The sequence below is a fragment of the Schistocerca americana genome, chromosome 2 (assembly GCF_021461395.2).
Source record: "Schistocerca americana isolate TAMUIC-IGC-003095 chromosome 2, iqSchAmer2.1, whole genome shotgun sequence".
In the NCBI taxonomy this organism is placed as follows: domain Eukaryota; kingdom Metazoa; phylum Arthropoda; class Insecta; order Orthoptera; family Acrididae; genus Schistocerca; species Schistocerca americana.
This window is the reverse complement of record NC_060120.1, coordinates 306,204,017-306,221,160: the sequence shown is the minus strand read 5'-3', so window position 1 is coordinate 306,221,160 and position 17,144 is coordinate 306,204,017. Positions and strand designations below refer to the sequence as shown.

The 17,144-nt window shown below is 43.0% G+C and overlaps 1 protein-coding gene across 1 annotated transcript in view; it reads left to right on the top strand.

Annotated features, from left to right (window-relative positions):
• The window catches only part of LOC124593717 (sialin), a 415,361-nt gene that overhangs the window by 315,358 nt on the left and 82,859 nt on the right, over positions 1–17,144 (top strand). The window contains exon 7 of the mRNA XM_047132029.1: positions 13,128–13,348. Coding sequence (XP_046987985.1) covers positions 13,128–13,348 — 221 coding nt within the window. The remainder of the gene's footprint in view (positions 1–13,127; positions 13,349–17,144) is intronic.

The following is a 17,144-nucleotide window of genomic DNA, read 5'->3' as shown; positions in this document are numbered from 1 at the left end:
CAGAGAAGGCCACTTTGGGCCAAAACAAACGAGTTACTATCATACTTTATTCCTGCATGAAGCGAGGGAGAAATGACCTTCTGTATGCCTCGGCATCTTATTCACATCATCCCTGCGTAGGATATCCGATGGAAGTTACAGAGTTATTGTACAGTCTTTCTGGATACCAGTTCCACAAATTTTCCCAACAGAGTTTCACAAGAACTTCTTCGTTCTGAGACTCGCGCTTAAAGTGTAGCAGCCTCTCTGTTGGGATTTCATACGCTCTGTACGTAGCTAGTACGATCCTATCGGCGCGACTCTGGAATCTCTAATGTTTGCACCGAGCGAGGTGGCGCAGTGGTTAGCACAATGGACTCGCATTCGGGAGGACGACGGTTCAATCCCGCGTCTGGCCATCCTGATTTAGGTTTTCCGTGATTTCCCTAAATCGCTCCAGGCAAATGCCGGGATGGTTCCTTTGAAAGGGCACGGCTGACTTCCTTCCCTAATCCGATGAGACCGATGACCACGCTGTCTGGTCTCCTTCCCCAAACAACCCAACCCCCATCTAATGTTTGCTGTCAAGTAGTCTTTATAGGAGATCGAAATGCTAGAGCAATATTCTAGAATTTCTCGCACTAGTTTCTTTCATATGACTTTTTTCCCAGATGCACCACACTTTCCTAGAACCTTATCAGAACCCCTGAGCTTTCCATTCGCCTTTCTTTTAATAATTTCACGTATTAGACTAAGTGGTATTGCTACTGGATATTTAAACGACTTGAAGGATTCTGGAACCTTTTGTCGAATTTTTCATTGTGATACTACTTGTCTTTGTTATGAGCATAGTACTGCATTTATCGAAACTTACAGTGTTGTCACACATTGCATCAAATGGAAATACTGTCCAAGTCGTTCTGCATGTTCTTACGCTCACCTAGGCAATATACTTTCTTGTAGATGAGAGCATCTTCAGCGAACAGTCTGACACTAACTTATAAATCGTTTACGGTTCTATGAGGCCTACTATTGGTGGCAGTATAATAAAATTTGCTGCGATTTTAAATACATTGTTCGTAGAATTGTAAAAGTATCGAAACTTGGAAGACATGATTGTAACACGCGTTCTCAAGCGCAACCACTAGCTTATGTTGCATTATTCTCACGTTTAACGCCGTAATCGCCGCTTCACAAAAGCCTTAACGATAGGCGTGTTGCATATCCGTACATACGCAGGGGCTCTTTCAATTGCCTCTTGGTCATCTCTAGACATACACGTTACAAATGGACGTTTGCTTCAGTAGCCTCGGTGTCCATCTATAGTTTACTCCATTGTGATTATGCAGTTGAGTGGGAGCTATTTTCTAGAGTGAACTTGCTCCCTTCTAGCAACATAAAGCCTTCAGTTCCACCAATCAACGAGGAGGCAGAAAATTATAGGAATCCACCAGTATCGAAGAAGTCTCTTCTAAGAGAAGAGTATCATTGGATCGGCTGAATTCCCGTGATTTTATAGAACAAGCAGTACGCCATTTACATTGCCTCTCCTGCGTTCTTTAGTTTTACTTTGGCGAGTTTACTGCGTAACATATTTAGATGCAAGTAGATCTGTGTAGAAATTGGTTTGAGTTTGTATTTGAGTTTCCTACTATTTTATTATTCCCTTTTTTTCTTTCTTTTATGCAAAAAAATCTAATGATGACTTTGTAAGCAACCGAAACCGGTTATGATACCATCTGTGTGACTCATGGCTGTATAAATACTATAAAATAATATTATTAAGTTTTCTTTCCGATCTTCATTAGGGGCAGAGGTGGCGAGGGACGAGGGGCGGGATAAAATGGTGGTGACAGGAAGGACACCTGGCTGCCCTCTAACATTAATAACGCCAAATGCAATAATGACCACGCCGACGTTATGTAGGTATGCGATTAAGGTAAAAGAAGGAATGAAGTGTATTACAGACGCGTAGTAGCATTACAATGTTTTTTTCATATCTACCGCCTGAGACGACGATCTTAAAATGAAGCATTTAAGTTTTTCAAGGAAATTATCTTCTGATATTTCTCTTCTGTTTCCATAACAGATAATGTTAATAAGGAATAAATTTAAAGCCACTCTGATACGTCTAACCGAACTAATGGCTGCTAGCAAAACTAAGCATTCTTTTCCCAAGCTACAAACACTTCTTAAATGGTCGCGCAGTGCTGTCAGTAAGAGAAGGCTGGCGTGAATGGTCACAGGCCTCTCCAGCCGGCGGTAGAGTGTGACAGAGGTGTTGGAACATCTTAAGTAGCAGTACTCGAATCAATACGCGGCTCATCTCTCAAGAACGCCTTTGGAAAAATCCAAGACATCTTTCACAGCAGAAACCACGAATGTTCCTCAGTCCCCTAGCAGCTATCCCACAGAGATCGTGCGAATAAAATAATAGAAATGAAAGCTCGCACAGTGGCGCGGAAGCATTCATTCTCCACACGATCCGTCCACGAATGGAACGGGAACAGACTTTAATGTATGGTTCAACAAAAAGTGAACTCTGCCACGCTATTTGCAACGAGATATAGATGAAAATGTAGACCAGGGGTGCCCAACCTGCACCTCGAGGGGCCGCAGGTGGCCCAAAGCAACTGTCAGCTAGGCCCAAGAAGTTGACATCTATCACACGATCGCCGAAAGAAATATTCTATGAAATTCCGTTTATATAAAGTTATGATAAATCGAATACTTTCAATTTGCTATTATCTCCTTGTTCCATCCCCCCCCCCCCGGACACACACACACACACACACACACACACACACACACACACACACACAAACACACACACACACACACACACACACTTATTTTTTTGCTCAGCGATTATTGTTAGTGTTAAGCATATTATGTGTGGCTCAAAGATACTTGTCTTCTTCCAATGTGGCTCAGGTAATCAACAAGGGTTGACATCCCTGAGGTAGGTGTCTAAACCTATGCAGAAACTGAAAGACAACTGACATGTGATGTTTCTAAAATAATAAACCATTTTGCATATACAAGAAGAACGTAAAACTCAGTTAATTAAGATAATTATTTACCTCACTAACATACATTTCATTAGCAGCTCACATTTTTACAAGGATTTTTAAACTGAAGAACTATTTTGAAATTACCTATATGTACTTGTTTTGTCGTGTAGCAGAGTATTAAATTTTTGACTTTCTGCGAAATTATTCAATTTTTTTCCCTTTATTGGTGATTCATGCTTTTGTTCTGAACGTAAGAGGTTGTCTCACTAGTTAAATAAAAATTATCATAAAAAATAGTCTGATTTTATATTTCATTGACTTTACCTTGGGTAGTGGGCAGTATTTGTTACGTACAAGATGCAAGGACGAATAACTGTTTCACGGACATTCAGGGAAGAATTGGTAAAATTATATTTCACTTCACCAAAATATTTAAAATAAAATAGTGACTTTTTTAAGTTTTTCTTACTTATTTCACTTTTTACTTCGAGAGGGAGGGGAGCAGCTAGGGTAATGGTGTATTGTAGTGTTTGCATTGGGGGGGAGGGGGGGCTGGCTGTGAGAGACTACGTGAGGGCGACGTTTTGTTGAGTTAGCAGTGGAGTGGAGTACAATGGGGGTGACCATGCAAAAGAGGGAGGGGAGCCCACTTAATGTACTTGCCCCGGAGCCACCATGATTGTACTTAGGTCTCTTGTAAAAAGTGAAGGGACGTGCAAGCAAAACAAATTTGATTATGTCGATGGCGTGCAATGTAATATCCGATCATTTGTAAGCATTTGATGAGACACAAGATAAGATTTCAATGTACTGCATGTCACGACCTTGCTGTTCAAAGTACTTAAACTTGCTGCTTGGTTAAGTGCGGAGTCGTGGGAACTGTAGAGGGTAGCAGCGGAGTGGATGCTGGGGTGGGGAGGGAGGTTAAGTTGGAAATTTTGGAAATTTGTGGTAAGTTCTATGGGACTAAACTGCTGAGGTCATCGGTCCCTAGGCTTACACACTACTTAATCTAACTTAAACTAACTTACGCTAAGGACAACACACACACTTATGCCCAAGGGAGGACTTGAACTTCCGACGGGGCTAGCCGCGCGAACCGTGGCAAGGCGCAGCTAGACCGCACGGCAACCCCGCGCGGCGGTAAGTTGGAGGTTTGTTATTGGACGCACACACAAAGCATGGGAAATATAAACGTAAGGGCATAAACGCAGTCCTTTATTTGCAACTATGAGGCCGTGCTAAGAAGAAATGCCTCCGAATCATGGATATAATCGGTCAATGTCTCCGCTTTGCTGACGCAGGTTGCGACCCTCTGCCACTAAAGGGCTCCGGTGCAGCATGGCGGTGTGTAATGTAACTATGTCGGCGTGTGAGAGACCCTTAGAAAACTAAAAGCACGAATTTGAATAGTTCGTCCACACGTGGACCACTCTCTCCTTCAGCATGACAATGCCAAACCACACACAAGCGCTGTGACATATGCTACAATACGACGCCTAGGGTTCACTGTTATTGGACCAACTTCCACATATTCCCGACACGGCTCCACCCGATTTTCATCTGTTTCCAGACCTTAAAGAACAATTTTGAGGACTTCACTTCAATGATGATGAAGCGGTGTTGGCAGATGTGAGATTGTGGCTCTGTCAACGAAGGTCAACATTGTACAGTGACGGTATAAACAAACTGGTCTCTCGTTGGGAGAAATCTGTTCGTCGCCCAGATGAATATGTTGAGAAATAAATAAGTAGACATGGAAAATCAAGATGTAGAATGTTAATAACATGTGTTTTGTTTAAAGAGCTATAATAGTTCTCGCATACAAAATTCGGAGGCATTACCTCTCAGCACGCTCTCGTAATGTAAGTGCAAAGGTAACCCAAAAGTGCTCGTAGGAATCTCAGAACACAGTATTTATAGTTAAACAAAAACTACAAAGCTGTGGCCGGGCGGGGTGGCCGAGCGTTCTAGGCGCTACAGTCTGGAACCGCACGACCGCTACGGTCGCAAGTTCGAATCCTGCCTCGGGCATGGATGTGTGTGACGTCTTTAGGTTAGTTAGGTTTAAGTAGTTCCAAGTTCTAGGGGACTGATGACCTCAGAAGTTAAGTCCCGTAATGCTCAGAGCCATTTGAACCATTTATAAAGCTGTGTAGCTTTATTTTCAGTCTTGGTACACAATGAAATCTTCGCGTACAGTGCCGTCGCACAACGCTAGAAGAACCAAAATAATATTGCGTATCCCACCGATGAAGTGAAATATCGGGCGGTAATTAGTTTTCTGCATTTGAAGTGGGATAACATTGCAACAATCCGTGCGAAGTTGGTGGGAGTGTACAGCAACAGTGCACCATGATACGGCAATAGTTAGGTGGCTCAAAGCTTCCAGTGTGGTCAAAAAAGTCTGAATGAAGAAGAAGGACGTGGCAGATTATGTCTTTTTGATGAACCGGGAATCACAACAGAGGTAGAGGCCCTGGTACTCGAAGATTGTCGTACCACAATCGAAGGCAGGACACTTAAAAGATGCAACAAGTCCACTAAAGAGACAATTTACACTACACTCGTTCGTCCTCTGTTAGAATATTGCTGCGCGGTGTGGGATCCTTACCAGGTGGGATTGACGGAGGACATCGAAAGGGTGCAAAAAAGGCAGCTCGTTTTGTATTATGACGTAATAGGGGAGAGAGTGTGGCAGATATGATACGCGAGTTGGGAATGGAAGTCATTAAAGCAAAGACGTTTTTCGTCGCGGCGAGTTCTATTTACGAAATTTCTGTCACCAACTTTCTCTTCCGAATGCGAAAATATTTTGTTGAACCCAACCTACATAGGTAGGAATGATCATCAAAATAAAATAAGAGAAATCAGGGCTCGAACAGAAAGGTTTAGGTGTTCGTTTTTCCCGCGCGCTGTTCGGGAGTGGAATGGTAGAGAGATAGTATGATTGTGGTTCGATGAACCCTGTGCCAAGCACTTAAATGTGAATTGCAGAGTAATCATGTAGATGTAGAGGTAGATGTAGAGATGGTGCAAAAAGTTAAAATCAGTTATGGACCAATTTTCAACATTTTGCACGTCATTTTGACATCACAAACGGCGCCGCTCGCAAGGTTTCCTGACTACTCACGCCCGTTCAACGTCTATCGAATCGAGGCAGTAGCAGAAATGTTTTACGTGTTTCAGGCAAAGCCAGATGTCTTGTTTGACCCACCTAATCACCATGGACGAGTCCTGGGTGTACCATTACCAAGCCGAACAAAAGGAACAAAGCAAGCAGTGGAAACAAATCGATTCACCACCGCCGAAAAACGGTGAAAACACAACCATTATCAGGCAAGGGTGATGCTTAGTGTTTTTCAGAACTTCCATGGTGTGTGGTGCTAACAGATTACGCTGGTAAGTTTCCACAGGAGCATACCATCGAAATGTCCCGATGAGGTTACGGGGGCCTAAGGCGAACTGTTGCAGGAAGCTTTCCGAGGGGGTGTTTCTACTTGGATGAAGAAACCTCTGTGTGCGTCAGGCTTTTCCAGAATGAAGAAGAGTTGAATTTAGAAGTGGAACGCTAACTGAACAAGCAAAGCACAATTCCATCTTCCACCTTGGCTGTTATTCCTGTATAATCACTGTTATTTACATCAACAACGCCTAATTTTGGCCATTAGCCATTTTCAAGTATATACTCCATGATTTTTGGGTACGAAATGTACCAACTGTGGGGATGATAATATTTTTCATGGCAGATAGTCTAAATTTTTACCACGTACTTCACCGCTTCATACTTCTCCTCCAGTATAGTCGAGAGAGCCGTATAGAGGCGTAATGGTTGCAGTTGTGCAGCAATACGAATCTGAGTGGTCGTTTGTTTCTGTTAGTAATTTATTTACTCGTTCGGCATTTACGGAGGCATTCGTCACATAATGTATTAACTAAAATATTTTAATAGCTCTATACTGAGTTACAACATTCTTCATTCTTGAGACACTCTGTGACTGAGTCGGGGAGTCTGTGCATGTCCTTCAGCTCACCTTCATATTCATGCACTTCACACACGAGTAAATGGGCTATAGACTGGATTTCCCCGCACTCACATTCAGGACTGCCCAGTAGGCACCGTTTGTTCGTTACACCTACACTTGTTGTTTACACTCGTACTCACACGGTTCAAAGCTGTCCACAGTTTCCTCGGGAGGTTGAATCCATCGATCTTCTTGTTGAGGTCGTCCACAAAGTTTCGGTTCTTATGTCCACAAGCTGTCTTCGAGTAGAAGCTTTCAATTCCCGCCGATTTTCCATAAAGATGACTCTGAATTAAGCCTGTTTGTAGGTGCTAGGTCCTGGTGTATTGTGAGTTCTGGGGTGTCTAGGAGTTTTCTGTACTATCTTGTGGCTAACTGTGACCGCCTAATTTCAGGGGGCTCTATGTTTCCTAGAACGGGGAGCCAGCACATGGTGTGGCCTTGAACGTTCCCTAAATATCCGCAGCGTCTCCTTCAGTTGGTCGTCCACTTTAGCTAGATGTGCACGTCTCATCCAGACTGGCGAACAGTATTCGGCCACGTTGTACACAAGGGCTGCTGCTGAAGTCCTCCATAAACCCATGTCGATCGATATAGTTTAAACACGACAGCGTTACAGGATTTTAATTTTGTTTTGTATCTTCTAGATGTGAGTTATACGTAAGACTGCGACCTAATTAAACTCCCAAGTATTTAGGATTATCCTCATGCTTGAAGCGTTGGCCATTCACAGAGAGTTATGGTTTTCTATTTGTATCTCTATTGTTGAGAAGCACTATGGTGCTGGTCGTCTTGTTAGGGTCTGGATGTAGGTGCCACTTGGAATAGTAGGTGTACAGTACTTCTAGGTCTGCATTCAACATTTTGTCGAAGTCGTTAAAATTTTTGCTTCTAAGTCCGTTGGCCAGGTCACCTGTGCACCCAGTTTTATCTGATTGTGTGTCTGGCATGTCGGCGATACAATTCGTAAATTGAAAAGAATGAGCGTTCGTGTAGAACCCTGTGGCAAGCCATTATTCAGAACCACGCTCTAGCTGCCCACATCATGAAGTGAAACCTTGATTTTTCTGCCTGGTAATATGTTTTTGATTAAGGTGTAAGTCTGTTTCTACCTGATTATCTCAGTCAGCTTAAACAGTGGCTCCTCAGTCCATACTGTATCGAAGGCTGCTGTAAGATCTATGAGAACCACGCCGGGTTTCATCTTGTTTTGGAAGCCCTTCTCAATATATGTTGTGAGGAACAGCACTTGATTGCAAAATTGCTGCTGTCAGTGAACAATCTTTCGGTTCGTACTTACGCATCCTAAGCTTGTGAAGAAGCTCGCCAACATCTGTACAGCACACCAAGTCCTTTTCTTCTGGAAAAAAGTTGAACTCTTTATGTATGTTGCGATAGAAAGCGACTGTCTGAAGATTTTTTTCTCTCAATCTTGATGCCAACAGTTAGGCATAGGATTTTGACAACCTGACAACACAATCTATACCAATGCACTCCAGTTAAGAAAAAGGAGCTTCCCTTCCTTAACCGCTAGCGGAATTTCCTCACAATGAGCTGCAGGACGAGTTGACGATGCAAGATCAGAGTATGTGAGGCTGTTCCGTTTCTTTCTGTTGATCCTAGGCACATCAATAGCGCAGAAGTAGTAGTCTGTGGCAAGGACTGTCCGCTCCTCCAAACCGTGGGAATTCTAAATTTCAAAGAAATTTGTTCCCCTTGGTCCACTTGCTCAAATACATGGTCTATGTCTTGCCCAGAATATGTGGCGCGCAAGCTTTATCTTGGTCACCAATCGGCGTACCAAAGTAAGTTAGGTAAGCACGCTTTATGAGCCTTGAAACTGCATTTCCCTTAGTGATCAGGTTATTTCATCCGCAGATGTAGCAGGACACAGGGAGCTCGGGGCGGAAAGTGATATTTAAGGTTTAATAATTTTCGTAAAATAATGGAAAACTAGAAAATGCTTGTTAAAGGTGTAAAACACCTAATTAACTATACTTGAAAATCCCTTAAAACTGTATCTAATGTATTGTTTACGTTTTTCAAAGAAATTCCCGCATGTTTAAGTTCTGCCCCACCCACGAGGCAGGCTTGAATAAGGCAGTTTTTTATGAAATCACTGCATAAACATTGTAATTATTAAGAATAATCTTAAAACTAAAATACAAAGTTGTTTAATAAACGATTTAGACTAAGGAATATCGCAAATTCGTTGTTGTTGTTGTTGTTGTTGTGGTCTTCAGTCCTGAGACTGGTTTGATGCAGCTCTCCATGCTACTCTATCCTGTGCAAGCTTCTTCATCTCCCAGTACCTACTACAGCCTACATCCTTCTGAATCTGCTTAGTGTATTCATCTCTTGGTCTCCGTCTACGATTTTTACCCTCCACGCTGCCCTCCAGTACTAAATTGGTGATCCCTTGATGCTTCAGAACATGTCCTACCAACCGATCCCTTCTTCTAGTCACGTTGTGCCACAAACTCCTCCCCAATTGTATTCAATACCTCCTCATTAGTTATGTGATCTACACATCTAATCTTCAGCATTCTTCTGTAGCACCACATTTCGAAAGCTTCTATTCTCTTCTTGTCCAAACTATTTATCGTCCATGTTTCACTTCCATGCATGGCTACACTCCATACAAATACTTTCAGCAACGACTTCCTGACACTTAAATCAATACTCGATGTTAACAAATTTCTCTTCTTCAGAAACGCTTTCTTTGCCATTGCCAGTCTACATGTTATATCCTCTCTACTTCGACCATCATCAGTTATTTTGCTCCCCAAATATCAAAACTCATTTACTACTTTAACTGTCTCATTTCCCAATCTAATTCCCTCAGCATCACCCGACTTAATTCGACTACATCCCGTTATGCTCGTTTTGCTTTTGCTGATGTTCATCTTATACCCTCCTTTCAAGACACTGTCCACTCCGTTCAACTGCTCTTCCAAGTCCTTTGCTGTCTCTGACAGAATTACAATGTCATCGACGAACCTCAAAGTTTTTATTTCTTCTCCATGGATTTTAATACCTACTCCGAACTTTTCTTTTGTTTCCTTTACTGCTTGCTCAATATACAGATTGAATAGCATCGGGGAGAGGCTACAACCCTCTCACTCCCTTCCCAGCCACTGCTTCCGTTTCATGCCCCTCGACTCTTATAACTGCCATCTGGTTTCTGTACAAATTGTAAATAGCCTTTTGCTCCCTGTATTTTACCCCTGCCACCTTCAGAATTTGAAAGAGAGTATTCCAGTCAACAAACTTTCTCTAAGTCTACAAATGCTAGAAATGTAGGTTTGCCTTTCCTTAATCTTTCTTCTAAGATAAGTCGTAGGGTCAGTATTGCCTCACGTGTTCCAACATTTCTACGGAATCCAAACTGATCTTCCCCGAGGTCGGCTTCTACCAGTTTTTCCATTCGTCTGTAAAGAATTCGCGTTAGTATTTTGCAGCTGTGACTTATTAAACTGATAGTTCGGTAATTTTCACATCTGTCAACACCTGCTTTCTTTGGGATTGGAATTGTTATATTCTTCTTGAAGTCTGAGGGTATTTCGCCTGTCTCATACATCTTGCTCACCAGATGGTAGAGTTTTGTGAGGACTGGCTCTCCCGAGGCTGTCAGTAGTTCTATTGGAATGTTGTCTAATCCCGGGGCCTTGTTTAGACATAGGTCTTTCAGTGCTCTGTCAAACTCTTCACGCAGTATCATATCTCCCATTTCATCTTCATCTACCTCCTCTCCCATTTCCATAATATTGTCCTCAACAGCATCGCCCTTGTATAGACCCTCTATATGCTCCTTCCACCTTTCTGCTTTCCCTTCTTTGCTTAGAACTGGGTTTTCATCTAAGCTCTTGATATTCATGCAACTGGTTCTCTTTTCTCCAAAGATCTCTTTAATTTTCTTGTAGGCAGTATCCAACTTACCCCTAGTGAGATAAGCCTCTACATCCTTACATTTGTCCTCTAGCCATCCCTGCTTAGCCATTTTGCACTTCCTGTCGATCTCATATTTGAGACGTTTGTATTCCTTTTTGCCTGCTTCATTTACTGCATTTTTGTATTTTCTCCTATCATCAATTAAGTTCAGTATCTCTTCTGTTATCCAAGGATTTCTACTAGCCCTCGTCTTTTTACCTACTTGATGCTCTGCCGCCTCCACTATTTCATTCCTCAAAGCTACCCATTCTTCTTCTACTGTATTTCTTTCCCCATTCCTGTCAATTGTTCCCTTATGCTCTCCCTGAAACTCTGTACAACCTCTGGTTCTTTCAGTTTATCCAGGCCCCATCTCCTTAAATTCCCACCTTTTTGCAGTTTCTTCAGTTTTAATCTACAGTTCATAACCAATAGATTGTAGTCAGAGTCCACATCTGCCCCTGGAAATGTCTTTCAATTTAAAATCTGGTTCCTAAATCTCTGCCTTACCATTATATAATTTATCTGAAACCTTCTAGTATCGCCAGGGTTCTTCCATGTATACAACCTTCTTTCATGATTCTTGAACCAAGTGTTAGCTATGATTAAGTTATGCTCTGTGCAAAATTCTACCAGGCGGCTTCCTCTTTCGTTAACAATAAGAAAATATTTCAACGTCATTGTGAAAAATGTAGAATTATTTTTAATGCTTAATACGAAGTTACTGTTACTTTATTGAATCCCATCGCTCGTGCTCCAGGTGTATCTTTTCACATGCGAATAGGCAACACAGTATACCTAGTAATAAATCTATAATCCATTCCTGCAGAAAAAGGCAAGTTTCTCTGTCAAAGCTGTGTTGTAAGCCATTTGTTTCTGCCTCCTCGTAGCCTAATGATGTGACAGTGAGATGTTGCATCGTTGGAGTAAAAAGTCTTCTCTCCGTTGACTTCAGGTATGCTGCTAGTTTGGCTTTTTGTTCTGCTGTGAGGACATTTATATTTCCCATCTGATTTGTCACTTCTGTTGTTGGTATTATTCTTAGCTTTACGAACGTATCTTTCCAACGTTGATATGGGCACTTGAATTCCGTAGATGCTTTTAATACTCCAATTTCAGAAGATAACGCGGCTGATAGTGATATTTCGATTGATTTACTATATCATTGTTGTCTATTAGTCTTTCCAATGTAAGTTCACTCCGTCTGGAAAAGCAAGGAAAAAAAGAAATATGTATTTCGAAATCTACTTGCACCAAAAAATCAAGGGACAGAACGGTACACTATCCCATTCTACCCCGTTCCATTCCGCCCCATGAGCACATTTCAGGTAAACAACTTTTATGGAAGATAATAACTGACAGATGTAAACGTATTATGTAACTAAAGTATAGCGAATGGCATACACTTTAAGATTGCCTATCAATTAAGGGGATAGAATCAAGATTTGTCAGTTTATCTTGCGTTTAAATTCACCTAAAATTACAAAAACCCAAATGGTTCAAATGGCTCTAAGCACAATGGGACTTAACATTTGAGCTCATCAGTCCCCTAGACTTAGAACTACTTAAACCTAACTAACCTAAGGACATCACACACATCCATTCCCGAGATAGGATTCGAACCTGCGACCGTAGGTTCCGGGCTGAAGCGCCTAGAACCGCTCGGCCACAGCGGCTGGCTACAAAAACGCAACTGGAAACGTGAAGGACGGCCGTTCGCTTACAAGTCTTACTCCAAACTGAGTCAAGATGGCTGCCCCATCTTCCTCTCCATTTAGAGACATAGCTACATGTCACTACAGTAGGTTTCAGCATTCTACGGTCTACAAAACAGCACAACACTACTGTATCCCGCTCTCCCGTTCTCCCGCGAGTTTCCCAATCGGGATTATTTTAGCACCGTCTTCTTTCTGAAGGCATTTCTTTTATCTACAAATAAAAATACCAAGTTTAATGTAAAGAAGTAAATTGTGAAATAATAAATTAGTGTTTGCTCAGCGGTTTGCTATGTTTGTCATAACAAAAGAAAATTCAGTAATTCAAAAATTTGATCCGATTGACCAAAACCAATGTCATTTTTGAAACCAGTACATCGTAATTACACCAAATCAGCGAAACAGACTTAGACTACTTATCCATCGCTACCTAGTGCAATGCATGCGTGTATGTGTGTGTTCAGCGTCGGCGCTGGGCGCGGCCATCACGATGCCGGTGTGCGGGCTGCTGATCGCCTCCTTCGGCTGGGAGTCGGTCTTCTACTCGACTGGCCTGGTGGGCACCGTCTGGAGCATCGCCTGGTTCTTCCTCATCTACGACTCGCCTGCCCAGCACCCGCGCATCTCGTACGAGGAGCGCGAGTACATCGAGAAGGCGATCGGCTCCACCACCAAGAAGGGCAAGGTGAGCCGACCTTTCCTGTTCCACGCAGCCCTTTCAAGACATTGCCATCAGTTCATATTTCTCGGTTTCTTCATTAGCTGAATAAACACTGTCGGACTAAGAACCAACATCGGTTTGTTGCAGGATTCTCGAACATATTCTCAGTTCGAATATAATGTATTTCCTTGAGACAGAGAAGTTGCTGTCCATGCATGAGTACGGCTTTAGAAAGCATCGCTCCTGCGAAACGCGACTCGCCCTTTTTCCACATGATATCTTGCGAACCATGGATGAAAGGTATCACACGGATGCCATATTCCTTGATTCCGGAAAGCATTTGACTTGGTGCCGCATTGCATACTCCTAACTAAGGTACGAGCATATGGGATTGGTTCCCAAATATGTGAGTGGCTCGAAGACTTCTTAAGTAATAGCACCCTGTACGTTGTCCTCGATGGTGAGTGTTCATCGGAGGTGAGGGTATCATCTGGAGTGCCCCAGGGAAGTGTGGTAGGTCTGCTGCTGTTTTCTGTCTACATAAATGATCTTTTGCATAGGGTGGATAGCAATGTGCGGTTGTTTGCTGATGATGCTGTGGTGTACGGGAAGGTGTCGTCGTTGAGTGACTGTAGGAGGATACAAGATGACTTGAACAGGATTTGTGATTGGTATAAAGAATGGCAGATAACTCTGAATATAGATAAATGTAAATTAATGCAGATGAATAGGAAAAAGAATCCCGTAATGTTTGAATACTCCATTAGTGGTGTAGCGCTTGACACAGTCACGTCGATTAAAATATTTGGGCGTAACATTGCAGAGCGATATGAAGTGGGACAAGCATGTAATGGCAGTTGTGGGCAAGGCGGATAGTCGTCTTCGGTTCATTGGTAGAATTTTGGAAAGATGTGGTTCATCTGTAAAGGAGACCGCTTATAAAACACTAATATGACCTATTCTTGAGTACTGCTCGAGCGTTTGGGATCCCTATCAGGTCGGATTGAGGGAGGACATAGAAGCAATTCAGAGGCGGGCTGCTAAATTTGTTACTGGTAGGTTTGATCATCACGCGAGTGTTACGGAAATGCTTCAGGATCTCGGGTGGGAGTCTCTGGAGGAAAGGAGGCGTTCTTTTCGTGAATCGCTGCTGAGGAAATTTAGAGAACCAGCATTTGAGGCTGACTGCAGTACAATTTTACGGCCGCCAACTTTTATTTCGTGGAAAGACTACAAAGATAAGATAAGAAAGATTAGGGCTCGTACAGAGGCACATAGGCAGTCATTTTTCCCTCGTTCTGTTTGGGAGTGGAACAGGGAGAGAAGATGCTAGTTGTGGTACGAGGTACCCTCCGCCACGCACCGTACGATGGATTGCGGAGTATGTATGTAGATGTAGATGAACGGCATTGTAGACGTATAGTAAGATGAACCACGATCTCTGTTATACACTTCACATATCTGAAATGTACGCTAAGCAATAACTTCTCGGCTGTTAAAAGTCTCCAGCCCTGATACAGTCTCCACTTTACCACCACGAACTAGAGCCACAGTAACCACACCATTACCATGTACATTAGCATCAGTATTAGTAAGTGTAAAATTCAGACTAGTTATGCCGCGTTATTTTAGGAGGAGAAGGCGTTCGCGCCTTACAGTGTATAAAGGTATTGATAATGTATCTATGACTACGAAGAGCGGAGTAGGTGCGCAAGTTATTCTTCATGGTCCTTCAGTGCTTTCTGGATGCGTACTGAGTTTTACGCTTATTAATACAGATGCTAGTGCACATGGTAATGGTTGGGTTACTGTGGCTCTAGTTCGTGGTGGTAAAGTGGAGACTGTATCAGGGCTGGAGACTTTTAACAGCAGAGAAGTTATTGATTATCGTACATTTCAGATATGTGAAGTGTATAACAGACGTCGTGGTTCATCTTACTATATACCTACAATGTCGTTGGTTCTTAGGACGAGGAATCGTCGTAAAGTAAATGAATCAGAGTCTGTGTCCGTATGGGTTAAAGGTACACTCAATTGTGCAGAGATTAAAGTTGTCGGTGATGTCACGCATTATTATAGAACGACAATCAAAGGGCTACTTTTTCGAAACCTCGTAATTGTCTCTCATTGTGGCACATAAGTTTGAAATATGACTCAAAGCTGCCTACAACTTCTGTCCGTAATGGTGTAAAAGCGTGGCGCCCTGCGACGTCACCCTCAGACTCGCCGACGCTTCACCCAGCAAAGGTCGACACATGCGAAAAAAAGCTCAAGCTCAGACGTTCATGGGATATGCAAGGTGGGTTAAATATGTTCCCACCTAATGGGTGTCAAAGAGTTTCCCTGCCTTCAGCAGCTAGAGCAGCCGCGAGGCTAAATGGTTATCGAAGTCTGCGACAAGTACATTTCTAACTCGCTTTATAAAGGCGCTTGGGTGGCACCGAGGGTGTTGCCGAAGTGTGTGTGTGTGTGAGTGTGTGCGTGCGGGGGGGGGGGGGGTCTTAGAGATACCCTTTACCATTTTATTCACTCACATGTTAATGTTGCACGCCGCCACAGGAGGGCGCGAAACAGAGGGCTAAACAGGCACAACTTCGTCAAATGGTTTTTAAAGGTGCCTAGTAGTTCCACTCTGAATGGCAGAACAAAAATTGCTGTAGCTTTAGCCTCTAAAAGGATCAGATTATAACCAATAGGGTTGCAGCTCCAACGCCGTTAGAGCGGGGTTGAATCGCCCCGGGAGTGGCAGCAGCGTCAAATTTTGCTTGGTGCTCATCGCACTGTGAACTGTCGTTTTCGGCCGCAAAATGTGCGGGAATCAACTGCCCAAGGTAACGGGTGGTTTAATTTACGTCCTTTGTGCCACCTCATGAGGGCTTTTTGTGTCCATTCTGAGTGGTGGTGTGCCTGAAATGTTTTTCCTCGGCCACCAAGAACAAAACTGCGTGATTTCGACGCTGGGTTCGGGGTTCTGACCTCCATCGCGTAGGCGCTGTGTTGTTTGGCATCATTACATAGGCGCGGCCTCTGATGATATTGCAATGTGTCCAGAAACTCTTCGCATCTGAATAAAGAGATTAAAACACGCGGATGAAAGTGTTACCATTAATTCTCACAGACTTATTGGTATGTTAGTGTTATTATTTTTCCCATCATTTGTCGAAGGTGCTTATGATAATGTGACTCTAAAATGATTTACAAGAGGCGATGCCTATATGAAGTAGTCTAATGCCAGACTACACCCCGCAGTTGTCTCGCATATGACACATAAGATCGAACAAACAGACATTTTACGGTCGCCCATTATAGATAGAGAACAAAAGCGGTAGTGTCACACTTCCCTGGGGCACTCCCGATGATACCCTTGTCCCTGATGAGCGCTAACCGTCCAGGACAACCTATTGGGTTCTACGAGGGTCACTCCAAAAGAAATGCACACTATTTTTGAAAATAATACAGTTTTCATTCTGCATGTGTGAAAGTCTTACAGTGTGTAGGTACATCCTTCCTGTTTTCAAACTTAGTTCAACCTGTTCCCGTGAGTGGCGTCGTCACAGCATGTCTTCAAGATGGCTGCTACACTTGAAGTTTGTCAGAAGCAACGTGCTGTCATAGAATTCCTGTGCAGTGAAAACGAGACAGTGGGAAACATCCACAAGAGGTTGAAAAAGGTGTGTGGAGATGCTGCTGTCGATCGCAGTACAGTTAGTCGGTGTGCAAGCAGGTTACGTGATGAAAGCGGGCACGGCAATATTGAGGATTGTCCTCGCAGCGGCAGGCCTACTACTGCATACACTCCAGACACTTTGCAGAGAGTTAA